The following is a 27,502-nucleotide window of genomic DNA, read 5'->3' as shown; positions in this document are numbered from 1 at the left end:
CCCCGCAAAAAAACCCAAACAAAACAATAAGGCTATTAAAAAAAAAGCCCACTTTTTCCTGGGTCTTTCCATTCCAATCGAAAACCGTTCTAAACAGGAACTCCATGTACATGCATGACTTCACATATACAGTGCTGTAAACACAAATCTGTCAGTTGCATCTGGTTTGAGGCCTCAACCCTCCCTTCTTACTGAGGCTTCCAGTTTGGCTTCATGCTGTACATACACATGGATGTGGCGTACATGACATGGCCCGCAGTTTTATTAAAGGGCTTTTAAGGATTGGATTTGCCACTTGTGCACGCACACCCGTCACATGTAGAAGTTAAATTACTGCAGCTACCGAGAGCCTGAATTCTTGCGGGGAAAACTTTGTTGACTTTGTATTTTGAGAGCGTAGTATGGGATTTTCCCAGACACTTAATTTTGGTCAGTTTTCTGGGAGTTCGGAATTTGGCCGTTAGAGGAGCTGGAGATTCTCCTCCAGCTGGAGCAGCAGGTTTTTTGCAGCTGAGACTTGACCTCTGACTCAACTGTCCATTTTTCTTCTTCAGTCTTTCTCTCTGGGACACAGCAGATCCTTAACCTCAGGCTCTGTGTGGGAGGTGACGTCCCACATGTTTTTGGTGTCAGAGTTATTGAGCATCTCCTGAATAGCTTGTCAACTCGTCTCCGCTTGACCTTTTCTGCGTATTTGCAAAGATGCTGGTTCCAAACAGGTGCGGCGCAGACAGTGGCGGTGAAGAACTGGCGTGTAGACGGGAGCCGAGGCCTCGTAGCACCTTGTCGGCCGGCTCTAGAACATCTGTGTCTTGCCAAGTGTGAACAAGATGTCTGGTTTTTCGTGTCTTGGGTAATGGCCCACTCCTCTGCCGGCACACTCTGGATCACTCCCCCCCTTGTTCTCCACCTAGTAGGGAATTCTGTAATGAACTGATGGGAGGGTAGATGAAGCTCACAGCTGCCAAATCTCTCCTCCTTTTCCAACTAAAGGATAAATGACTCATTTACACACACCACTTGGTTGTTCAGAGCATGGATCTCTCTTCCCTCTGTCTTTGTGAAGATTAAAACACAGACCTTTTGATCAGATAATTAGTTTGGCTGGAAATTAATACCACTCTTTCTTTTTTTTTTGGTTGAAATCTGCAGCGAGGATGAACACATACAGGCACACCAGACAACATTTTTGTCTGCCTTCCACAGAAAACACATAATTTACAGAAAATTATAACCACGGGTTTAAAGTATTAACCGCTATTAATAATTCCCACTTATGTACTACAATTTTAAAACATATTTGACTTCATAAATGTAAGCCATAATGACTCCTTATCCTCCCACACACACACTCAACCTAGAAAGTGCTCATTTTGTTTCTCTCCCAGCCCCTTTATATCTTCCATGTACAGTTTCTCTTTCTCAGCAATGCCAAGATGCAGCTGGTGACAGGACCACTGCAGTCTTTTCCACCTGTTCGGGTCCAGAGCTTTAATGATATGCCAACACTTATCACTTATCAGTTATCTCTTCCATCTTGCAATATGCGATGTGGCTTGAAGCCATTTTTGAGTGCTAGTGCACCTCTGTCACCCCTGTGATCATCTAAGAGGCTAGACGTAAATTCTTGATATGAGTAAATGCACTTAGTTGCAGCAGATTTAAGCCAAATTTCATAAAATTGGGAAAAATGGATTAATGTATGTGTGTTTTGTTGTTGTTTTTTCTCTATCCATTATTACACCACTGCAATTCTCCAGCGGGGTGCCATTAAACTGTAATTAAGTAATTAAAGAATGACTTCAGCTAAAAACAAATGAAAACAGTGTGGAAAGCGTGATGGGGAAAGGAAATGGCGTTTATGTTGATTTCATGTATTAATTTGAGGAAGGTTGTGCTCATTGGTCCACACTGATCACTTTACTGGTTCTCTTCTATCCAGAACAACTTGTGCTTTTCTTTCTTATCAATACATCAACTTTCCATGTTAGCCAAGTGTTATTTTTTGTAATCATTTCTACGATTCACCTTCTTTTAATCAAAGTCAACTGCACGTAGGTTTAATTGGCAGTGGAGAAATGGCTCAGTTGATGACTAAATGTCTCTTGAACTTGACGTAAACAGTTTTGAAATCCATGTCCATCTCTCTTGAACAGGAATGGGAAGTACATGTGCAATATGGATTTTTTTTTTCTTTTTACTGCAGCTGTTACTTCCTTATAATTTACAAGTCATCTTTTCACATAATGCACAACAAGAGAGTGCAGCTGCCAGAGTAATATATTTGGCTGAGGCCTGGCTTGTTGGGTTGAAAAATACAGACAGCACTTTTTTAGCTTCTGGCGATGGAGCGAGGAGGGGAAAGTGTCATCCTGTCTCTTTAGCGGTTTCTTCCATATCACTTTCTCAAACCACGGCTACCCTAATGCTAAAGCAGGTGATGGTAACATCTTTTTGTGTGGCACCTGAAAAGATGCACCATCCACTCTCTATTCCAAACAATGAGTTTGCACAGCTACAGGTTGGTGCCTTGGAGGCAAAGCAGTTAGTAATGAAGCCACTTTTAAAATAGTCAACTGCGTCAAAACGTATTGTGATACTTTGTCTGCAGGTAGGCATCTTTATCGACAGAAGCGCCAAGATTTTTCACTAACGAAGTTAATGAAGCTCCTGTTCTATTTTGGTGCAGATGCTTAATTAATGTGATTAGCAGCACCTGTGTTTACCTACTATTTCCTGTCCACATGGCAAATTTTTGCTGAGTAGTAAAGGCACTGAAATTCTGGCATATTGTTAATTATTTCTGAAAAACTAATATAAAATTATTAAACCATCTGTTGAGACTATATCTATTTTTCCTTATAAAATAAGCTAACCCCATTAGCTGACAAGTGGTGCATCTCCAAAGTGTTTTGGGTGAAAGTCACATGGAATGGCGAAGGTGAGACTACCCTCTAAAACCCAACGCCCATCATCGGTTTATTCTTTCTCCTAGCTCGTCCAAGGCACAACTGCTGTGATGAATAGCGTAATGCCGCTCAGTCTAATCGAAACCCCAGTGTCTCAAATGGAGAAAGGATGTTTTTTCTATTTTTTTTTTATCCGAGAGGCCTTACTTGAGCCTCAATCCTTTCTTTCATAGACATGTATCCTTTTCTTTTGCTACTCCTTCCACATCCTCTGTCTCCTTGATGTTTGACTGGTGCTATGCTGTTTTCTCTTGCTGACTGTCTCCCCTGCCGTGGAAATGTGGATCGTTTCCCAGAAATCCTTTTAAATGGAACCGATTTTTATAAGAAAGGGATTTGCATTTAAAGCAACCTCCCCCCTCTCTGAAAGCCTGTAGCCCATCATCCTCAGTACCTCAATCCGATGATTAGCTTCCTCAAGAGTTAAACAGGCATCTGAGTGCCACAAGTACTCTCAGTCCGTGTCTCTCTCGTTCTCTTTCTCCCCTCCTCCTCTTCAGAGAGGGATACATATGGCAGCTGGGAGTTGCAGGTGGATGATAGTTTAGCTTGGTGAGAGGATACACCCCCAGCCCATACATCCATGTCAGGCATTCACTTTGGAGAGCCAGTCTGTCCTCCACCCACACGCTACTCTCTGAGAGTGGGACACAATGGGGACAGGCTGCAGCGGAGAGGGAATGAGGCCACAGCCTATCAGCCATAAGCACCAAGGAGAATGGCACTTTTAGAGGGATGGGGGTTCTCTTTGAAGTGAGTCAAGGAGAGATGGGCAGACCGGCATGAGTCAACGAAATGGAAAGAGCAAGTGCAGTGAGGGCAAGGAGGGTGCAAGTATGTGCACGTCTGCACAGCGTATAATGAGCAAAGTTAGGTATACTGCCTATTTGCATTCTTTAATCACACACCTAGGGCCAGATATGAGAGATATATGCAATGGGCTAAATATGTGATTATAATAAAGGGATTAAGAAGGCCTTTAATTAGAAGACAACAACAGAGAAGGAGCTATTTATCTCGGGTCCATCTTTCTCATTTATCTTGCACACTAATCACAGTTCTCATTTGAGGCACACCGAGCATTGTGTTGGAAATAAATCCTTTGTGAAACGTTTCTTCATGCCATTGTTGCACGATACCTTGTGATGTTTTTGTCGCTACATTCGAAAATAGAATGAAGTCTTAACGGGGAAGAAGCAACATGAGGCCAGCGAGACATCTGAGGCTGGATGTGCAAGAATTGATTAAAAAAGGCAACCTTGATTTAACAACAAAAAAAATTTCTCTGCTTGAAGCACGCTCCATCAGTAGACTTGATTCGATTCGTGTCTGGGATATTTTTCCTCACTGCGTCAGAGGTTGACCTACATCTTCCGTTTGGCCGTTTTGAGTTAAAATGCAACTCATTTGGTTCGACATCAACCTGGAGAGCACGTGCATATTTGATCCTACCTTCATGCATATGTACACATCTTGAGCGTGTCTCCCAGGTACTGCTTTCATATACCACTCTGAACCAAGTGGGCTCTGCTATATACGGCATAACATAGAAGCACTGCCGTGTAGCTGCCCTCCTACAGTTCTCACACAGCTTAAAGCTTTAAGAGAATGTCATGCTCCAAAATAGAGAGGGTCAAGAAGCATTAAACACCTTTCTTTTTTTTTGCAGCGTGGTAACTTAGTATCTAAATTTCTGTGGATTTGCCACACATGAAAAAGTTCTTTACCTTCTTGTCTTCCTTCATATCCACAAATATCTGCTCAACCCCATCCAATCATTGCGCTGTTAAACTTTGTCCTTTTTTCTGTCATTGGACAAAAGTGTGGTTTAGCAAGTCAAACAGTTTGCAAACCACTGAATCCGCCTCCTAATGAAACCATAATGTAGCTGGCTGAGGAAGCAAAATAATGCTCTTTGTACTCGAGCAAATAGCTCCACATCCGAAGATGAGTTTATCTTTATTCCAGATATATCGGTCACCGCCACACAAGCAGCCAATTGCAGCCTCATAGCGGCAATTCGTGGCTCAATGGAAGAGAATTAACTCTCAGTTGGGTCTGTTGTTGGCTGAATGTGGGAAAAGTGTGATGTGTCAGAATAAAAGGGAAAATTCTCACCGAGAGTCTGTTCTCTTGTATCTTTACTTAGATGTGTCAATCCTTAGATGGTTTATTTAGCTGGAGTCTGCACTGTTAGCTTCAAGCTGTCCACCTCCCACAGCAGATTAGTCACTGGGAGCTGTGAGTGTGTGTGTGTGTGTGCGCGCGTGCGCGTGTGTGTGCGCGTGTGCGCATGCATTTTCTTCTGCAATTTCTTCCCCCAAAAATGAATTGGAGATTCTGCTTTAGTCGAGGCTTTGATAAAAACTCAGTTGTAAGTACAGCAGCAGACATTTTTGGGGCTCGTAGCGAGGTCGTTAGATGCATCACAGCAGTCGATGGCTCTATGTGGGTTTTTAATCTTTTCATCTAGAAAGATTTGAAATAATATAGGTCACCTGTTATATATTATTTTATAAAAGTAAAGATTTGCATGTCTTTTCTCTCCTTTATATATATTTTGCAGCTTCCAAAGCTGTAGTGCATCAATCTTTGTGAATGAAATAGTTTGGGTGTTTTTTTTGGGGTTTTTTTTGTAGTCACGACTAAATGGCACAAAGCTCCAATCATGCTAATAATTAATCTATAGTTATCTAGCTTGCAAACTAGCTTGTCTAATTATTAAAAGACTAAGCCAGCACGGGGGTGGAAGAGTATCCTGCTGGTTAGGAAGATCATCCCAGATTTCGGCACTGTGTGACTCCAAAGTATCCGCTCTGCGGGGGTGCCAGCCTGTTACTGACCCAGACATCAGCCTTCCTGACAGGAGAACAAAAGTATGAATATCCTCTTAAGACACCGAGAAAGTGTTTGAAAACAAGAATGCAATTTGCACCTTCCCCTTTTGCTTTTATCAGCTCTGGACTTTCAGTTTACGTTCTTCAAACTTTTAAGATGCTGACCTAAATTGAGGCTTGCGGGCATTTGAGAGCAGTGTTGACCACAGCGTAATGGTGTATGGTGGGTCAGTTATAGGGCAATGAAGTGTCTTTATAAACTGGTCACACCTGAATTTGGACTATGAATATCTTCTGCTCTGGTTAAATAAGCAAATTAATTGCGTGCTATAGGCCAAATGTTTATGCATGTTTGTAGAGGTATTTTCCTTCTTTGCTGTGATCAGTGTTGGAGTCGTTACTCAAAACGGCAATTATTACACATATTACACTGAACACTTTTAAGAAAAGTAATGCAGTATGTTACCTAATTACCCCTGGGAAAAATTAATTTGTTATACTATTCGTTACATTACCTACTCGTTACGCTGTAAAATAGCTGAAACACACCGTCTCATAATCACCGTTTAACAATATAAACCTCAGGCTACAACCCCACACACCAACACAAATCCCTAATGAGGACACACATCTCTAAGTTCTTTCTCTTAGTAGAATACAAAGCTGACAACACAACCAAGGGTGGTTACAACCTGACTGCTCATCTGTTTGTTACCTGTTGAAATTCTGTATCTCAAAAGACAGAACTTCAGTGCTGATCCCAGCAGGCAGCATTCACTCAGCTTTCACTGTGGGTTCTTGACTATCTAATCCACACTCTAGATTGCATTGCTATTTTCCTCCTCTGACACTCAAACTGAAATCAGCTGATTGTAGTGCAAATGCAAGACCCAGGATCAATAAGCAGGCAGACTAACAACTCCAAAGAATTGGACTACTTGGAAACAGTTTTCTTCAAGAACCGGTTCTCGATTCCCATCTCTCATCCAGGGTGATTTTTTTTCTGATGTATAACAAACTGAAAATTTGTGACTTTTGTCTTTTTGCAGTCAAACGTGCAATTGTGGCAGTTTCTTCTACCAACTCTATCACAGGATTCAAGACCATTTTATACCCAAAGTCAATGTTAGATTGATGTTGTGGATAGACGTGATTTTTGCACGATTTTTTTTTAATCTGCTGCTTTGTGCCGCTGCTGCAGCAGCTGGGTTGGAGACACATGTATGATGGTGTCAGTCATAGTGATATGTCAGCAGAGAAGCTCAAAGATTTACAGATTACACCGAGGGAGGTATTGCGACAGTTTGAAAAGATTCAACTTTGTGGAAAAAACTTTGAAAAAACACTGTAAACATCATATTTAAATGGATGATTTTTCATTTAGGCAGTTTCTGTATATCTCTGTACTCCAGCAAATATCAGCCTTTGTATCAAAGAAAAACTTTTTATCTAAGGCACAGCTGTGCAGGCTTCCATAACAGAAAATGGTATTGTAAAAGTCTCAAGCACTAAAATGCACCATCTAGTGAATGTCTGTTTTGTAAGATGCTTTGCTTTCACATCAAAATCCTTGATAATGAGTGATAGTCTTTCAAGATCAGAAGCTTGAACTGAAAGATTAAAAGGTGTAGCACCCTCGCAAAAACATACCATGGAGTATTAGGGCCACCATTTGTGCAGTATTAGGGAACAAGTTTTGTTCATTTTGAAAAAGTTTCCAAGTGCAAATTTCAACAACAAAATACTATTTATAGAATAAAGAAAAAATAAAGTCAACTCCTTTAAGATGAATTTATGGCCCAGGTTAGCTAATGTGTTTGCTGTCCAGGGATAGCGGGTCTGTGTCCAGAGAGCCTTGTTGCTAGTTTGGGCAGTGTACAAAGTATGTGGCCACTACTGCTTGTACTGTTGTTGGTCCTTCAACAAGCCAAAGAAATCAGCAAATATATAACATACTAGAAGCTGGAGCGAAACAAGTGGTAAAAACCATTGAACCTTTTCCCTTCCGTTCCCGTTTTTTGTTTTCCTTGTTTTTTTTTTTTTTTTGAGTTTTTTGGGGTTTTTTTTCTTTTCATTGCTCTTCCATTCCCGGTGAACTCCGATGTCATTCGTTTCCCTATTCCGGATCACTTGTCAACCAGTCAGCATTTGACAAATGCATACTTCATCTGCTTTCAGCAATGCAAGGTTTTGGAGAACAGTACAGGAGCATGTAATGTGGCTCTAAAAGGAAGGTGTTACTTGTCCTATCATATTTGCATTTGGTGCCTGCTTACAAGTTAATTTGTTTCTTTAATTCAGTTAACTTTCAGTAACTATCCTGTGTAAATAATGTTACATTTTTAAAAAAAAATCAATACTTATAACCCTAATTTCAAGGAGCCTTCCTTCTCTTATCTCTGTGAGTAACAACAGGGAGCGTTCATAAAGAGACACTAGATCAACATTTTGATGCATTTCTACATCAAAATGTAGGACCATGGCCACCTTTAATTGTCTTTTGAGATACAGAATTTAAGTTAAATTGCGTAATATAGGCGATTTGTGGGAAAAGAGAATATGAGTATAAATAAGAAAAGACGAATGAAACGGGAGAATCAAGAAATCAGTCAGCTGACAGGATATACGTTGCAGGTATTTTTTCTGAATTGGATAGTTATTTGTCTCTTTTTTAAGCAAAAGTGTCCAACCATGGAGCACTTTGCTTTTTTTTTTTTTTCCTATGATACTTTAAAAGCAAACAGATTAATTTTAAAGAGTGCATTAATCCATTAATCACCACTAGTGGTGGGGTTTCGTAATTATGGTCTCCAGATTTCAGTAAAAATGATGCATGATCTGTTCTGCCTCGAAAGTCAACACAATCAGCCAGCACCAGTAATTTGTCTTCTTTGTATTTTGGGCCTCATCAAGTTATGTGTCTGTCTTTCTAATTTTATACGTTGTACAGTATCCGAAAGCAGAATGGCTTGTGGAATAGCAGAGGTTTTGAGAATTGCACTCTACCCTGCAAAATAAAAAAAAAGTCTCATCAATAAAATCTTTTTAAGTTTTCCTTTGTAATTCATTCTTTCTTTTATAGGATTCTGGATCAGGAGGCCACTAGGGAGCTGGTGCAGCCCGCAACAATGTTCTCAAAAAGCCTTTCAGTTTTTCTCAGACTTGGGTTATTTTTGAAGAAGACTTGAGAAACTGTTGCCCATAATTGGAAGTAGCAGGAGGTGAATTCTCACAGTGGCAGATCAATATGCCAAAGAATGTGAAATATGCAGCAAGGCAATTTAACCAATCATGCTTTATAGAAGTGAGTGCAGGGCCTTACGTGTTTAAAACCTGAAGTTTTTAAATGTGTCTGCTTGGAATTTAATTTGGAATGATTAACAATTTGGGCAGAAAGAAGGACGATCAATTCCTTTTGCCGCTTCTTGCCAATATTAGCCAGTTGCTCGTGTTTGCGGAAGTCCATTGGCAGGTACTTTATTATAGAAGTACTCATAGATGTCAAATCTCCTTAAGTGATTTTTTTTCTTCTAGTTTACCTGCTTTGGGAATATACCTCACAGCTATGTGTATTTTTGTGTGTTTGAGATAAAAAAGGACTGTTTGAGTCTGAGTTGCACAAGTGCTGTTCAGCAGTTGACACCACAGGTCAAGACTCATTATTCGTAGGTGGCAATATAAAAAAGCCACGGAGGCAAGCTGATGTCTCATATCCTCTTAACCTTAACCTCTCATTTTATGCCGTGGCTAAAACTTTTTCATACAATTGAGATTAGAGGTAAATATTCGCTGCGCGCTGACATGACTTGAATAAGTTAACAGTTTTTCTTTTCACTTAAACGCAGTTAATTAAGAGTGAATTGCAGTGCATTACAGGTGCACCCTTTGAATTCTTTTACCTTCTTATGAATCAATATTTGTTTTGTGTTTCAGAACCAACACTTTCTGGTGCGACATACAATAAAAGCTACTTTCCCTTATTCACAAAGGGTCACCACAGAGGGTAGCTCTGCATGTTTGAGTCGGTGTATTTTTATGCCAGATGCCCTTCCTGGCGCAATCTCAAAGGGATTCGTGTCTCCTCCTGGGATCAAACCAGGTATCTTTCGCTCGATAGGCGAATGTGTAAACCCTTTACGCTATAAACGTTTTACTTTAAAAGGTGAATTATCCAGGGATTAGGGCATACCTTCAGCAATGCAAGCAGTTTTAGTGTTGTAGTGAATTTATTAATAGCTAAGGAAGAGAGGGCGATCTTTCATACCGGTTCTCCAGCGTGAACTCGAAGATTCGCTGGGGAAATACACCTTCACTTGGAAATGATTAACATAATGATTCTGTCGAGCAAATCTCAGGTGACCGTGTAAGCCGGAGCCAAAACATTCAGAGGGCAGGTATTGTAGACCTGGTCTTAAATCCACAGAGCTTTGGGGTCAGTGGGTTTAATTCGGAGCACCGTTGATCTCTCTCCCAGCTTCTTTTGGTTTCTGTCCAGATTGAAGCTTCCTCCTTAACTAGGTCACATCCTGTCCTGGGACAGAAACCAACCACAACACATATTGATATGCGTCCCTGCGGGCAAAAAAGAGAAAAGGTGTCGAGCATTAACACCTTCCCCAGCTCTTTCATCTTACTGCTCCTGTGAGGCTTACTTATAGTACCTGGGCTCATCCACATGTGCCTCGAGGGGAGGGGGTCTTTGTTATACAGTAGGTGGGGAGTGAAACTGTATCCTGCCCGGCTGCTGTTCACGTGAATGATGTATGCATTGGCGGCACCAGACCAGGAGACAGGAAAAGGACAGGAACTACAGGAAGCTAGTGTCTAATCCCAGTAGACACAACTTTGTCAAAGACACACAAACACGCTTTATACACATACATTCATTTCATCACTCGCTAAGCATTCATTTTCACGTGCACTCGCCGTACAACAATAAACTGTTGAAATGTGACGGAAAATCCCCTCTTCCTTCTTTTCCGTGTCTTCATTTGCACTGTGAGATAAGCTTGGTGTACCAAAAATGATCATTCTAGCATACTGTCAGTAAAGCCTGGAACACAGTCACTTCTACCTCCTTAGCTTAGCTAATCATACAGACATGACAGCGCTATCAATATTCTCATCTAAAGCTGGCTTATTGGTTGGTAAGCTTCAGAATCTCTCTCTTTAACACCTTGCAGCCCATTACTCACGATCCTTCATTCCTCCCACTCAGCGCCGTGCTTGGCCAGCTGAGTAGAGGTGACAGAGGAGCTGGGCATTGTACTCCTCAGTCTCTGCATTTGTAACTTCACAATATGCGACACTTCTCATGTGACCAACCCAATGCAACAATCTCTGTGTCCCCAGAGAGCCTGTCTGAAAATGTGCACCATTATCGCATCTTTAAACAGTATTGCATCTCTGTCAGCCATTCTCTGTGGAGACTTTTTACTCTAAGCTGCTGCTGTGGACAATTGTAACCCATCACTCCAGCCTTAATTCCTGGCAGGAAAGCAAAACGCTGAATGTTTAAATGTGAAGCGTGTAGCTTTCAGATGGCTCCGGGGCAACAATCATGTCTGATTTCAGGATATTGGCTTTGTAAAATTACATGTGCCAGCAGTGTCCCCTGATAAACAGAAGATTCTCAGTTATAGCCAGAGGACAGAAAAACTCCTATCAGGAATCTACTTTGCTGCCACTGAGAAACAGAACGACCCTTCATATCAAACAAAGAAGACAGCAGATTATATTCCAAAACTATCAAATAAGTAGTATCCAAGTGCTTTCCTTTATTTAGCTGTTTATTAATTATTCAATTTGTGTATTGATTAGAATACTTGGGAGGGAAGGAGACCTGAAAAATGGTATCATATGTTCAGTTGATGTGATATAAAGAGGATAATGTGTTCAAATAAATTGTCAAGATGACATCAAGATGTTAGCGTGTTAGCTGGACAGGCTAAATATTCAGAGCAAGTCGCTGTGGAATGGAAAATACATTAAGCCCATCCACTTTTTATACATTCGTCATCTGTGAATCCCAAATTTTCCCCTTCTCACATTCCTCTTTTTCATTATCCCTGCTCTTCTCCTCTGTTTCAATTTCGCCAGGTGTACAAGGGTAATTGGCTCTCTGTTTCTTTAATTAAAATGAGGTCTAATTGTAGCTGAAGCAGGGCAAATGTTCTTAGGCCTATAATTTCCCTATCACACTCCAGAGCCACAGAGAGAGTGGAAAATAGTCAGCAAACGGGCATGCAGGGAAGGAATGAACATACGAGTTAAGGATAGAGAATGAAGCAGTTGGGGTGGGGGGGTCATTTATAATGGCTCCAGATCTTGAATATGAAGGCAGTTTGAAACCTGAACACGGCTCGATATAGAACATGGGGGTGAGGTGTTTTCTGTACATGCCCCAATTTTAAAAAATGAAGGGTCAGGTTTTACATTTCAAAAGAAAAGCATGTACAACACTCCCTGTTGTTGTCTTGCTTTGACATAGAACACTTAAACCCATTTTCTTTTGTTTCCACAATTTTTTTTTTTTTTTTTTTACTTTTTGCATTAACAATATTTAACATGTTGATACTGTGTTTTTTCTGTAATTGTTAGTCGAAGGCTAAGGCCTAATCATCTCGCCACCACCCGTATCAGTTTAGACTTCTCCGGTGTCTAGTATTGCGTACAGTTGTCCTGTAATTACTGTACAGTTGTTTGTTTTGGATGTTAAAATTCATCCAGATGACGAATTTTCATTGTTCCTACATTTTTCGAGCACTGGGGGCAATTTTCCGGCGGTGGGTGGTCGCCGCTGCTGAAAGAATGCAGGGGAAAAGCCAGCTTCCTCTAACAGGGCTTAAGACTGTATCTACTTCAGCGAAAGGCAAGGCCATGCAAGCACATAATAGGAGCGCTCACCATCTCATAGAAACACTCACGCTCACGCATCCTGTCTCATAAACCTTAATGATAGAGCAGTGATAAACAGTGATTACCATGCCTGGGGGGGTGGGGGTGGGGATTTCATCTCTACTCCTTCAGAAAAAAAAGAAAAGAAAAATAATTATAAACACAGAGGCAGGTGTGTATATGAAATGTGGAGATGTGGAAATATGTATAGCCTTTGTGGTAAGGGTGTTTTTTAGATTATGCTGGAGTGAACTCAGGGTAGACTAAATGTGGGGAAATCACCACTCTGAACTTTGTCATCCAATTATCCTCCTCATCCACCTCTTCCCTCTTTTTTTTTTACCCCCCCCTCTCTGCTCTCTGCAGGCTTTCCTTTCTTTTCCTTTGTCACCTTAGATTGTTGTTAGAAAGCTGGTGGGCTTCTGTGGTTTTGAAGTGGAAATGGCTGAGAAGCATGGTTGTGTTTCTTCAGCTTTCAAAGAGTGTAAAATTGTGTGATTATAAAAAAGCGAAATGGGGTATGAGAAAGGAGGACTTAATGACAAAAGCGGACCCGTTATGCTCATTTTCAGCTCGCTCTTTTCACTTTCGGGCTCTACTAGAATAGCTTTGACTTATTGACAGCCTCCTTTAATCCAACTTTTTTTCTGATTGGTTGCACCTAGCAAACAGAAGGTTTGAAGACCAGGTGGGTGGAGCCGAACCCAAACTCAGAGCTGTGTGTTTTGACCATATTAAGGATGTCCCCTCTCCATGACATTATACGGAGCCAAGATAAGGGGGAAAAAAGCTCAGGATTTACCTGAGCATTAAGTTCAAAGGGATTATTTGCACATATGTTGAACTTACTATTTAAAACATAATAGTTCCATACTAAAGCCACGTCCCTTTTTCTTCTCAATATGATGCATGACCTGTTGCATATGCAGTGCTGATGACAAGTGATGCCATGTCCTTGCTTTTATATGCAGGTGGAAGGCAGTAAAAAAGATTTGACTAATTTGCGTGTACAGCAGGGAGAGTGCTGCGGCGAGAGTGGGATCGAGAAGAGTGAAAATTCTGTGTTTGAGTGTGTGTGTTGGCCACAGAGAAAATGTATTAAATTAGCTGGAGAGAGAATGTGAGCGGTGGTGGGCGTGATTGAGTGATCAGTGAAATCATTATGGGAAAAAACAAAGAAACAAAGAGTGACCTGTTATGGATGAAACAGTTTATTTTTATTTCATAATAGTATTGTTATTGTGTTACTCATTTATTGTAAGTTGTGTTTGGTGTTGCGGATATGCGTGTTTAGAATAGGTTTATTTAAAGGTAAATTATATAAGATTATTAGTTTAAAAATTGAGCACTGAGATTTAAGAACTTAATTACAGTATAGATAATGTATATAATTTGCTTGCTTTATGCATCCTCTCACAGAGTGACTGTGTCGTGTCTTCAGCTCAAACTTCACTGGGTGTTTTAGCCCTTAACCATGAGTAAACAGAGGTTGTGGCTAAATCACTGCCCACCAGCTCCAGGCTTCTAACCCCCCTCCTCCCTTTTATACCCGAGCCAACAAGAGGCTCTTTCTGCTGCTTCCCCAGTCCTGTGCACAGCTGTTTTCCTGCTTGTTCCCTGAAACTCCAACTGTAGTGTGCGACTGTGCTGGGAAACCTCTACACTCCACTTTTACAGGAAACAGCCATACTTAACACCTTTTCTCTCCACACTCCTGGATGAGGTTATGGTATTTTAGATTTGTCCTTTTTGTGAGACTCATCACAGCCGTTTTCCCATGGCCGCAGTGGCATTTGACTTCTGGTGCCGTCTCCGCCGGTGTTGTTTGTGCAATTCTTCTCATTAGTCGTATTTCAGTCCTGCCCATTACCATTGTGTCTCACCTTTCAAGCTTCTTGTCCTCTCCCACTTTCAGGAGACTCTGGGGGTATTATTCTGTTTTGTAATTGGTAACATGTTGCGGTGCCCTCTTGCACATAGTGTACATCAGGTTTCTAGCCTTAATCACCCATGCCAGACTTTTCAGCTGTCTTTCACTCGTCTTTCCAGCATCACCAATCAAAATCATTCTTGTTTGCCATCCAGTCTCTTCCTGGATGTCACTGGTTACCAGAGTTTACTTGCTGAATGGGATGCCACAACTGCAGATACTCTATAGGGTAACAGTGACCTTCCACCTGGATCTGCTGTGTAGAGCAGCTTTGACGTATTGATAGCTCCCCTTTTAACTTTCTTCTGATTGGCTTCACCTGGCAAACAGAAGGTTTAAAAAGCAGGTGGGTGGTGCTTCTGTAACTAATCTCTACTCTGTGTGTCTCTCTGTGTCACTACAGAGTCAGAGAAAGAAGTAAGACTTCTCAGAGATAATTTTTTTCTTTTATAAAGATAACAATGCCGATCTGATTAACAGTCACTGCACTTATGCTTTCTCACACCCTGCTTATAACGCCCCTCCCCTGCCCAATGGCATCAGGCAAGGCAGACGAGTGGAGACTGTGTAGCTTCTCTGGCAGATCACCATATAGGTTAGTTGTATGATGATTCCTATTCTCTAGCACCAAACAGGTTAAACTTAAACACCGGTTGTTTAAAATTAAAGAAAAGATTTAGCACAACCTAGCATTTGGACACCAAGTGTTACTGAATAGCTGCGACCCCTTTATACAGTAAGGTATTCTAAATATTGCTCTCTTAATAATATAATCGCAATCACCGCCCAATTAAAGTGTTAAGGTCATCTAGTCAACTGCTCGTTAATGCAAATATGTAATCATCCAGTCTAATGACTGCATATTTATGCATTTAGGTATGTAGACGTGGTCCAGAGAACCTGCTGAAGTTCAAACTGAGCATTAAAATTGGGAAAGAAGATGATTTAACTCACTTTGAATGTGGCCATGGTTTTTTGCTGCAAGATTCGCTGGTCTGCGTATTTTAGAAACTGCTGTTCTACTGGGATTTTCCTGCACATCTCTAGGGTTTACAGTGAACGGTCAGAAAAAGAAGAAAATATCCAGTGAGCAGCATTTCCCGTGGGTGAAAATGTTAGAGGTCAGAGGAGAATGGCCACGCTGCTTCCAGCTGATAGAAAGGCGACAGTAACTCAAATAATCACTCGGTACAACCAAGGAATACAGAAGAGCATCTCTGAATGCACAAGGCGTTGAACATGGAATCAGATGGGTACCATTCCTGTTAGCTAAGAGCAGAAAAGTGAGAATACATTTCACACAAACTCACCAGAGTTGAACAATGAAGACTGGAAAAACAATGCCCAATCTAATGAGTGTCCATTTCTGCTGCAATGATCAGACGCTAGGGTGTGGGGGATATTTTCTTAGCATACTTGGGGCATCTTAGTATCAGTTGGGTATTGTTCAAATCCCACAGCCAACCTGAATGTTGTTGCAGACCATGTCCATCCCTTTATGACCACAGTGTACCATCTTCTGATGACTGCTTCGAGCAGGATAATGACAAAGCGATCATCAAGGGCGATCGTGGCTCAAAGAGTTGGCAGTTCGTCTTGTAACCGGAAGGTTGCCGGTTCGAGCCCCGGCTCGGACAGTATCGGACGTTGTGTCCTTGGGCAAGACACTTCACCTGCCGCCTACTGGTGTTGGCGCGATATGGCAGCCTCGCTTCTGTCGGTCTGCCCCAGGGCAGCTGTGGCTACAACTGTAGCTGCCTCCACCAGTGTGTGAATGTGAGAGTGAAGGAATAGTGGAATTGTAAAGTGCTTTGAGGGTCCCGAAAAGCGCTGTATAAATGCAATCCATTATTATTATTATTATTATTATTATTATTATTATTATTATTATTATTATTATTATTAAAGCTTCAATCGTCTCAACACAGTCACCAGATCTCAATCCAGTAGAGCACCTGTGGGATCTGGTGGGACAGGAGATTTACATCGTGGATGTGCAGTCACCAAATCTCCAGTAACTGTGTGATTCTGTCATGAATCTGTGCCGCAGAAATTAATGGCAGTTGTCTGGATTTATAGGACACGAAGACTTGGTGAGCTAGAGTTGTAGCGCTTGACACAACAGGAGCCAGATTCAGCTTTACCTCAGAATCTTTTTGCACCTTCGTGTGTATTTCACCGGGATGTGGGCTGGTAAGTGGTAAATGCGATTGCCTCTCACTTCACACAGGATCACAGAGATTAGTAACTGTAGGCGTTGGAGTTATTTTTGTAAAATACTACAAGTGCTGGTGTTTTGCAAAATATATTCAAAGAGCACGAGGAGTCCATGACAGCCTTGATGTCCTCGTAATGTTTGGTGTTAAAGGTTTCCCCAAACACCCTCTTATCCTGTACACAATCTTTCACAGGCAACACAATATCTACAACATCCACAGAAAATGAAAGTAACTGAGAGAGCGATATTAGGATTACACTGCGAGGATGAATTTTCATAATTTTGGCAGCAATATTTATCACACTGACACTGCTAGTCATCAGTCTGGGGATGGTGGTGTGAGAAATGGTATTAGATGTAAGTATTTTTCTTTACTTAGGGCTTGAGCTAATGAGTGTTTTTATTATTGATTAGCCTCCTTCTTTTTTTTAAATAAATGCCCAGCACTGTTTTGTTTTTTCTTTTCAGAGCCTAGTCAAATCTTCACATAGTTCTCACATTTTTGCTTAAACTTATCTGATGATAAGATTGCTGGCAATTCATCATAATTAACCACTGTGTTTTACAAGCTGAAAGTTGTAGAGGAAAGAGAGAAATCATTTCTACTCTTGATGTTTTGTAGTGTGTTTTGTGTAGTTTAAAAGAAAATGCCTTTAATAAGCCTTTATTAAACTTCAATGGCTGAAGTCATTATTGAAGCAATAAAAGAAGCCCCATTGAAGAACTACGGGCTTTAGATAAATGCAGATGGAATCACAGAGTTTGTGTTTAATGCCGGATGCGTGATTGTATGACACACGTACGCAGCAGATGTTTTGAGAAACAAAGCAACATGTTGAAGCGAGTAGGCGGTGGAAACGCATCTTAAACAACTGAGAAAAGCAACACGTTGTCCTCATTGAGAATTCAGAGTAATTGTTTAGTTTCTGAATGAGCTGTTCAGCGGAGTTTGTCAGCTCGAGGTAAACGAATGGGCCGCAATGCGAGGCAAGATATTGATATGTTATTAAAATTAAAATTCTATTTGAAAGTATGGATTTCCGAGGAATTCGAGCACTGCTTTATTATTTATGTGAAGGATATTGATCTAATGGGAAAACGTTTGAGTGCAAAAATCGAAACGTGGGGGAAAAAATAAAGCACAAAAAGTGGAGATCAGGGGCAGATGAAGCGTTGTATTTGTCTGTGTGTGCAGAGGGTGTACTGCGGCGTTATGGCATGCTGACTTAACTGCCGAGCCTTATATTGGAAGCCTAATTCAACAAAGCACCTTACTAACCCCAATGATAAACCTCCTGCTGAAACCCCCATTTCCTCCAGCATCCATTTTCATGGAAGCGCTCCTTGGTTTGTAGCCACATTAAATCTGTTTATTCGTAAAACCAAACTGCGCAACCCTTTTGGGATGAGCTTCTGTGGGGAACAGGTAGGGCACTAAAAGCCACTCTGTGACAGAAACCGCATCCCATCAGTGTAAATATGACTCGGAGCCTGCTAATGCAGCTAAAGGGGGGAGGGGGGGAAAAAAGATGTCCTCACATCAAAAGAAGTCCCTGCACCCAAACTAAACTGTGCTTCCAGTTACACGCAGTTCAGGTCTCGGATTTTATTGGGTTACTGAATCATAGCAGAAGTCTTCAGATTGTTTGTGAGCTGGCAGCCTAACCCTCAAAAGATTACAAAAAATCAATTCTATTGTAATCACAGATTGTGACTGGAAGGGCTTAAATCTTGGTGTGCCTGTGCACACGCCTGTGCGTGCGCGCGTGTGCGTATCTGTGTAAGTCTGTTCGATTCTGCTGTTCTACTTGTCCCTGCTCTCCCTGGACAAAAGCAGACTCCTTTTTTTTGAGCAGGTTCAGTTCGACCGCAGGCGTGGCGTGTCGCTGGGAACTGGGGGGAGATGGGGGGAATAAAAACAAACATGAGAGGAAAGACAATTTTAGAGTAGTGGGAATGTTTCTGTGGATGTAATTGACTGGTGAAACCTCATCTTCTATACTAATCCCAGCATAAGCCATAGCTGATACTTTGCAGAGCGCTTGGGACTCAAAATATGTTCTCTCTGTGATTTTTAGATTCGATTGTGTGTTTTCTGAATGTAAATGAGCCTTATACGTGTCGTTTTTACATTTCCTGCTGTGAGTGGTGATATTTTTTTTTATCTCTTCTGCAGAGGTCCTGATGAACACTAAGACAGAGACTTCAGATCTCAAATGGACCGTCTTCTCCCATGCCAAGCCACAGGTATGTAACCTCAGTTTCACTGTGTTATCTGTATTCCTGCCACAGAGCCTAGTGGTGACTGGGGATTTTTGGCCTCCAGCTGTTCCTTTGTTACTTTGGCTATAAAAGATTTCCTTATATGGCAGGTAACTGACAGAGTAAAAGAAACACCAGAGTGAATGTGGGATTTAAAGTGTATTGAAAGCAGATGCTTTGATAGATCTCATCAACCTTGGAGTCGAAGTCACAGGCTGCTCGCAATTTTTGGTCCTGCAGCCAGAAAAAGACATATTTGTAATTTGATCAGCTGAGTAGTGGTTGCTAAGGTATTTCTGCCAGCAGCGTCTGTGACCAGAACTGCTCAACTTGCCGATTGCCTTGGAAGGAAAATGGTCCCAGTGATGGCGGTAGGAGGATTTCTGGTGCTGGACTGAAATACTCAACAAATGTGTCTGTGCTTTTGATTAAGATGCAAGGCTGAAGCAGGCAGACTGTCTCTAAATAGCCTGCACAGCATTTATCATTTGAAGCAGTTTATCAAAAGCTCTGTGTTGTCAGAAGAGTGGCCGGGCTTGTGTTTTTAAGCATTACCTTGGCACAAAAGAGTATAAAACCGTGATTTAGTCAATGATGACAAGCAGCGGTGGGGAGATGCCACGAGCTGTCTGCTTCAAAAGTGCAGACATAAAAGGGATACTGTATTATTCTTTATTTTTAGGATTAAAGGATTATGATACTCTTGTAGGAGATATTTGTGGCAACTTACAACCCAGTCAGATAAAATTTTCTGGCTTCTCAATTTCAAAAATACTTGAATGTCACTGTTGCATTAATAATTCATGAGGAAGCCAAATAAACCTAATATTCATATTAAACCTTTTGGTGTAATGATGCGAGTGTGACAATTGTTTTAATGAAACTGGGATGTGCTTCCGACTAAATCTGTCACAGTTAGACCCTGTTGCATATTAACACACATCTATGGGCCTCCATCACACAGACGCGCACATTTGAAGGTAGTGCCATTGCGCTCTTTGTGCAGAGATCATGGCTCCCAGTTTTTGAACTTTTTGATTAGTTGTGCATCCATTTAAAACTTGACTGTCCTGAAACAACTCACAATCTTATTCATGAATCACTTGCTCTTTCTCACATATTAAGTGTATGCAAAGCTTTATTTTTATACTACATTTCATTCCAAGCAGGAGCACAATGCACTGCACAAAGCACAAGCTCCTTCAGAGCGTGTATCACCAAACTATAAAGATGCTGTAAAACGAAAATGTACGTAAGAACGATGAAAACCAAAAGTCAGTACAAGGAGTAAGGTGAAAAAAGTGAAGTAATAATTATGATCGTTTGTTGTCCAGTTAGAGTAATAAAAACCTTCAAGGTGAAGTCCACAAACAGTCAGAAATAAAGTAAAATGTTAAAGCCAAACAGCATGGATAAGCAGGACAGGTTTTAGTTTAGGTTTAACATTGATGATTTATTAGGTTTTTACAGTCTGCATTAGCCAGCATCAGATGCATTCTCATTACTACATATTCAGTGGCCAATTCATTAGTTACCAGTTCGGACCCCTTACACCTTTGTGACTGACTTGAACGCGTGGCATAGATTCAGAGTGGCACAGATTTGTTGAACAGCAGTTTCTAAAATACTCAGACCAGCCCATCTGGCAGCAACAACCTTACCACATTCAAAGTCACTTACATCACCTTCTGCTCACTTTGAACTTCAGCAGGTTCTCTGGACAACGTCTACATACCTAAATGCATAAAGATGCCATCATTATACTGGATGATTACATATTTGCATTAACGAGCAGTTGAATAGAGGTGTGGGAAAAATCCCAGTTGAGTAGCAATCCATCTGACAAGAACAGCCATGCAACATTCAAAGTCACTCGAATCACTTTTCTTCCTCATTCTGACGCTTGTTTTGAACTCCAGCAGGTTGTCTTGACTATGTCTAGATGCTTAAATACAGACATTTAATTGGCTGACTAGATACCTCATGAAGACATGTGCCTAATGAAATTGCCAGTGTTTGTATATGTATAGTATTCGTCTAAGTTGGATTGGCCATGTGTGCTACCTACTGACTGCGACTCCACCAGAGTTTTACCCGGACCATTCTCATAGGTGCAGTTAGACATGAACACACACTTTATGCTAAATAGCTGGCAAATCAAAGAACATTTATTGTCCAATCTGACTGCGTTAGACATTTGCTCTCTACGTGTCTAGTAAAGTTCAGTTCATGCGTGAAAATGGCTCTAAACAACAAGGCAAAATCAATGATTGTAAAAGATTTGTTGAAATGTCATCAGTGCCGGATGTATGTCGTAAATGTCATCCGCTGTGATGTCGAGACTTCAGTACTATTAAATATAGAAGGTGTGACTTGCTGCCAAAGAGATGTAATTATTTTTTTCAGGAGGTAATCTATATCTTGTAAAAAGTATTAGATTACTTTTTTAAAAGTAACACTATATGCTTTTTTTTTAAAGTCCCATTTATGTAACTGCACTTTGTCTGTGTACTTGTAGCTCATTCTCTCATTTGCCTTCAAGTCACACTTCTCTTTGAATGGTTTTTGTCAAATCCAGATGAGTCCTCACAGATTCGGTGCATCTTCATCACAGAAAACATTTTGTTCACAGACACATGTGCTGCCAAAGTCCACGGTATTTATTTTTTTGGGATTAGAAGGGAAATTCTTCTTTCCAGCGTCTCAAACCTGGCTCTCGGTGCTCTGCTGCACTGTAATTCATTCACACCACAATTCTGCCTCACTCAACACATCATCTGCAAATGGATTTTTAAAGATTTACATATTTACATAACCGAATTTCTGAGCCTCAAGTTCAGCAAATCTGCTAAATTCTGCCCCGAGTATGTTAATTTCTTGCTTGTTTCCCGCTCTTGGGAACATAGTGATGGTGAACATTTTGCTGTTGACTCAGAAGTCAAACATTAAAGCATTTTTCTGTTGCATTTGGCTGCCCAACAAATGTAGATTTCTGTGCAGTTTTTTTTTTTTACTTCACTCATATTTGCGATATCCCCTCTTTATTCTTGTGTTTTAGGCTATAAATGTGTTTGAAAGGTGAAAGCTTTGTCTGTCTCGATGCTGTTTGCAGAAGTGTGCTTTGTTTGACAAGTGAGACTTGTATTCCCACTGGCTGTGCTGGAGCTCAGTGGGAGGAATGATTTAACAACCCAGATTCAAATTCGGGCTGGATTAAAATCCACAGTGGGCCAGATCTGTCCCACGGGCCTCTGACAGGTGCAGAAGGCCAACAAAAGATTGTAACATTATTATGATGAATAGGATTTTTAATGTGACCAATTATATAAATATATAAATACCCCAGTGAAAGTCTTTATAGGTGAAGTAAATCTACTCTGTGCTCACAAGTTATCTGGGTCAATCTGACAGCCCTTTGTTCTCTCTGCTCTCAGTGGGAGGAAGTAAGCGGTTTAGATGAGGAGAACAACAGCGTAAGGATCAATCAGATTTGCCAAACGGACAGTTCGTCCAGCCACTGGCTGCGCAGTGGCTACATCCAGCGACGGGGAGCGTCTCAGGTGTACGTGGAACTGCGATTCACCATGATGGAGTGCTCTTCCAGGAGCACACACCACCGTAGCTGTAAGGAGACCTTCAACCTCTACTACTACGAGGCAGACTCCAACGAAGCCACTGCTACGAACCCACCCTGGATGGAGAACCCCTACATCAAGGTACCCATTACATTACATTATAAAAAATAATGCAGGTTTCTTTTCTGTTGGCTAGTCTGATAAATATTATAGGAGCTAATTCGTTGTTTAATTGTTTGAGAAAATCAATTGAATTGAATTCTCATGGTATTGCCACTCGGCTTCTAAGACTGTTGTATTATTATGTCTTGCTCAGCAGGAACATTTTTATATTTGACAGCGTAATAAACTGCAGGGCTTATCTTGATTATCGATCAGTCTGCCTATTATTTCCACAATTAATCGATTGATTCCACTGTGGTGGCTCTAATTTGCTTTGCTTTACCCAAAAGTATAAACAAGTGATGTATATCAAGAAAAATAGGGGAAAAACTGCCTGAAATGGTCGTGTCTGAAATTGTACTCTTAAAAAAAAAAAGAAAGAAAAGAAAAAGAAGCAAATCAATGGGAAAAAAAAGTTCTGTCGCAATGAGGGAACTCGAAGCTCCAAATCTGAAGGTTGCCAAGCAGTGAGGACCTGAGAAAAATAAGTTATTGAATAGCTGTGTGTATTGCTACCAGTGAAAGTCTGTTGCATTGAATTTGATGACTCACAAATACCCTCATAAACTGGATAAAAAAAGCTGTGCATGATGTCCAAGTCATTGTTGGGAAAAAAAACTTAAATGATGAAACCTTTAACAATAAGTATTCTTGCCTTTCACTTTTGCAGAATTATTTATAATCTCACCATGTTCTTGTTTTCGCTGACAAACAACTGTTTTTGAAGCCTCATAAGGCGCATGTGTGTACAGCATGCAGTACTGTGAAAAAGTACCAACTCTCACTTCTTTATATAGGATATATGACGCATATAGGGTAAATGGTGTGGCGATTGACTGAAATGTCTGCAAACAAACATGGTATATAAACAGAGTTTGTCTGAATAGCTTGAAACTCAATATTTGGTGTGACCATCTTCATTCTTCAACACAGCCTGAACTCTCTTAGACAAGCTTGCCTGTAAGTTCTCTAAATGTCTGCAAGAATAGCTTTCCAGGCCTCTCGAAGGACATTCAAAACTCTTCTTCAGATGTCGGCTGCCTTTTTTTCCCCCATTTTCTGTAAAAATGATCCAAAACTTGCTTCATTAATGTTGAGATCGGTGCTCTGGTGAGACCAATCCATGACTGATAGTGTTCCACTGTGTGTGTGTGTGTGTGTGTGTGTTTTTCATTCAGGTATGATTTTACTGCATTGGCAGTGTTTTTGGAATCACTGTCGTGCTGAAAAATGAAGCCGATGCCAAGCAGATTATAGCTGCATTGTGCATCATAATCTGATGGTACTTTTCTGTGTTCATGATTCCATCAATTTTGACAAGATCTCCACTGGCAAACTATGACAGATCCTCCATCGTGTTTGACAGATGGCTGTCGACACTCAGTGCTGTAGCTCTCTCCTGAACTTCTCTGCACATATTGATAAAGGTTTAAACCAAAAATGTCAAAATCTCGATCCATCACTCTGTAAGTCCAGTTATTGTGTAATTTAGCATACCGCAACATTTTCTTGCCACTTCCGTTTCTTAAGAATGGCCTTTCTGATGAGGCTTCAGTTGGCCAGATGCATCTGCCAGGTCCTGTGTCAGGTCTTTGCTGGACTTTTTGCTATTTCTTAAGGACATGAATATCATATAGTGCCCATCTGTTTGGTTTTTAGGTCTGCGACTTATTCTTGTGTCCTCCACATGCCATTTTTTCTCATTTGTCTTTTAGGACACACTGCACTCCAAGTTATGCCAAGTTTTTTGGTTTACAGCTCTTTGTGAATCACCTTGTTGGTGCAAAAATAATACTTTATGCCTGTTAAACTGTTATTTTTTTATTCCTTTGTTAGTGTGAAGTAGCTTTAAAACACTTATCTGAAAATGTCTAGGTATTAGGACTGGACTAAAATGAGTAAAAAAGCAGACATGTCCAAAGAAAAACTTTAAAAGACCTTCTTCAGACCACTTTAAAAAGTTACAAGAAAGTCTGGCTCCTTGGAAGCAGGCTCAAGTGTTTTGCACAGTACTGTACACGTTTGTGATGGATTTCTTTCCCCCTCAGTGTGCAGCTTTTCATACAGATTCAAAACAAGTTTGCAGAGACCAAGATTTGCTTTAAATGTCAGTTTCACAACATCGTCAATGTTCGGGGACTTTTTTAATGTTCCAATCATGTTCTCGCCTCTTGGGAGCAAGCACTGCTTTAAAACCCACCTTGTCAGTGCATTCAATCTGTTTCACAGCCTGAATCTTTTCGTAATGTTTATCTTCTGGGTTTCATTTTCCAAACACATAGCTTAGGAATGCAGCGCAGTCAATCTAATTGTCAAACCTTAGTTGTTGGCCGTGTCCTTGAACACAACACCAAACAGTGGCGTCAAAATAGTCCCTGCTTCTCAACTTCATTACCACCTAATAATGTAACTTTGACAGAAAAATAAAAGTGATGAAATGTTCGCCGTGATGAATTGCCTTCTTCTCCAGCAAGTTTCTCGTCCCTGCAAGTTGAGGTTCAAAGCACACTGTAATAAATGGGAAACAATGGCTGCCAGAAAGGCAGTGAATCAATGTAAAAATCACAGTGGTATGCTTTGTAAAATTTTCAGTAATATGAAGCATATGTAATTTCTAGTTAATGGGCTAAACATGCAAAACTATCAGTTTGATCTTTTTCATGGCTGAACAGGAATGCAGGCGAGCAGGAATCTGGATATTACATAAGGTCTTTTCTCTTTCTCCCTGTCTTAGGTGGACACAGTGGCTGCAGACTTTCTACTAAGGAAGGACGGGGAGAAGAAATTGAACGTGAAGACCTTGAGACTCGGCCCTCTTAATAAGAGAGGCTTTTACTTGGCCTTTCAGGCTCAGGGTGCCTGCATGGCTCTGCTGTCTGTCAGGGTCTTCTTCAAGAAGTGTCCTCCCCTGGTCAGTGCTCTTTCCTCTTTCCCTGAGACTATACCGCGTACTCTTGTGCAAGAGGCACAGGGTGTGTGTGTGGAGCACGCAGCTCAGCAAGGTCCCCGTCCTCGGCCGCCTAAGCTCTTCTGCGGGGAGGATGGCCAGTGGGTGGGCCAGCCAACAACCTCATGTGCATGCGTACCAGGATTTGAACCAGCTGAGGGGTACACAAGATGCACAGGTAACGAAGGAGGCAAGGTTAAGCCAAATAAAACTGACATGCGTGCATGTATGCATATAGACTACACCCATATAGGCAACAGGGCAGGCAGACTAAACAAGAACACAATGGTAAGGCGAGGGTGGCGGGGAGTTCACTGAGGGTTGAAGTGTTTGAGAGGAAATGAGAGACCGAGGAAGTTAATGAGGCAGGGGAATGGCTGTGACACAGAGGGGACAGAAAGAGAGGTCAGGTGGAGCAGCACTTATCTCTGAAAGGAAGAGCAGGGTCAAAGGCTTACTGCTGCGACAACTCCTGGCTCAGCCGAGATAGGAGCGCAGGAGGACTGCAGAGGTGAGGGGCGAGAGGGAGGGGAGGTGGTGCTCGGGGTAAAGATCATAACACTTTGAGAACATCAAAGCAAAGCAGACAAAAAAAGAAGGAAGAAGCAGGATGATTCTCTCAGGAGCCGTGCAGCAGCTCTGCCTAATGAGTCCAATTAACAAGCCTCGCGCATGGACTACCCCCTCACACGCGCACAGACTCGCCGCATCGCAGCGACACAGATAAATGGCGAGCACTAAAAACACAGAAACAAAAGGAGAAATGCCACATTTTCCCAGGGAAACGCCTGGTTTCATCTGTCTGTGTTTGAAGGTAGGCTGTAGTTTGATCTCCGTGGGCGGTATAATGATTTTTCGTAACAAAAAAATAATTTCCGACATTTTGCTCCTGGTGAGGTGGCATTTTCCAGCGTTCTGTCACAGAAGAGAGTTGCAAGGCAAAACATTCACAAGGCCATAAAGGGAAATTGCCTCGCAGAAAAGACCGGACAGTTAATTTGCTTGGGAGGCTGGTCATTTCGGAAAAATGAAATCGACGCCAGGGTTTAAAATTAAAATTCATTTTGCTGTAATACCATTATTTGCCAGAGACTATACATATATTTTCTGGGGCAAACACGAGCATTTAAATATAAAAGTTATGAATGCTGTCAAGTTGATTTAGTGTTTCATCTAAGTATGGTTAGAATATTTAAACCAGGTCTCTGAAATGAACTACTATAAGACCATAAATACTGCTCTGGGGGAGGGGTATATTTCCCCTCATGTGGCAGTATTGCTTTATTATTGTTAGACAAGTACATGATTATAAAGGTTAAAAACTAAATAGGTTAGAACTAGCCCCTAATCTACTCCAAACAAGATTCATTTCTATTTCAAAAGCTTTGTTTCGTTCAGGAAAAAATGCCAGAACCAGAATACTGACTTATCTTAATGTGAACTGCTGCAAGCGCTAAACAATCTTACAGCTGAATTCACTGAAAAGTTGCACAGTAATCGATAGCGACGGCTCCTGTAAATCACAAAGTGTTATTTGTGTCATCTTGTGGGAGCTCGAAAGCACCGAGGTTACAGCCGCCTCTTCACATGTGGCAAATTCCTTGCGGTAAATGTCAGTCAGGAACGATCAGCGAGAGCGTTGACCCTGTGAAATGTGTCAGTTTTTCGCTGCAGCGATGCTCCCGCTCGGTGTGAAAGTTTCTTG

The 27,502-nt window shown here is 41.2% G+C and overlaps 1 protein-coding gene across 1 annotated transcript in view; it reads left to right on the top strand.

Annotated features, from left to right (window-relative positions):
* The window catches only part of ephb4a (eph receptor B4a), a 41,453-nt gene that overhangs the window by 2,543 nt on the left and 11,408 nt on the right, over positions 1-27,502 (top strand). Inside the window, exons 2-4 of the mRNA XM_042220876.1 lie at positions 19,028-19,098; positions 22,548-22,829; positions 25,585-25,975. Of these exons, the coding sequence (XP_042076810.1) occupies positions 19,028-19,098; positions 22,548-22,829; positions 25,585-25,975 (744 nt within the window). The remainder of the gene's footprint in view (positions 1-19,027; positions 19,099-22,547; positions 22,830-25,584; positions 25,976-27,502) is intronic.

The sequence above is a fragment of the Haplochromis burtoni genome, unplaced genomic scaffold (assembly GCF_018398535.1).
Source record: "Haplochromis burtoni strain Fernald_Lab_line unplaced genomic scaffold, NCSU_Asbu1 Contig_56, whole genome shotgun sequence".
Taxonomy (NCBI): Eukaryota; Metazoa; Chordata; class Actinopteri; order Cichliformes; family Cichlidae; genus Haplochromis; species Haplochromis burtoni.
The sequence above is the reverse complement of the archived record's forward strand: the minus strand, read 5'-3'. Positions and strand labels throughout refer to the sequence as shown.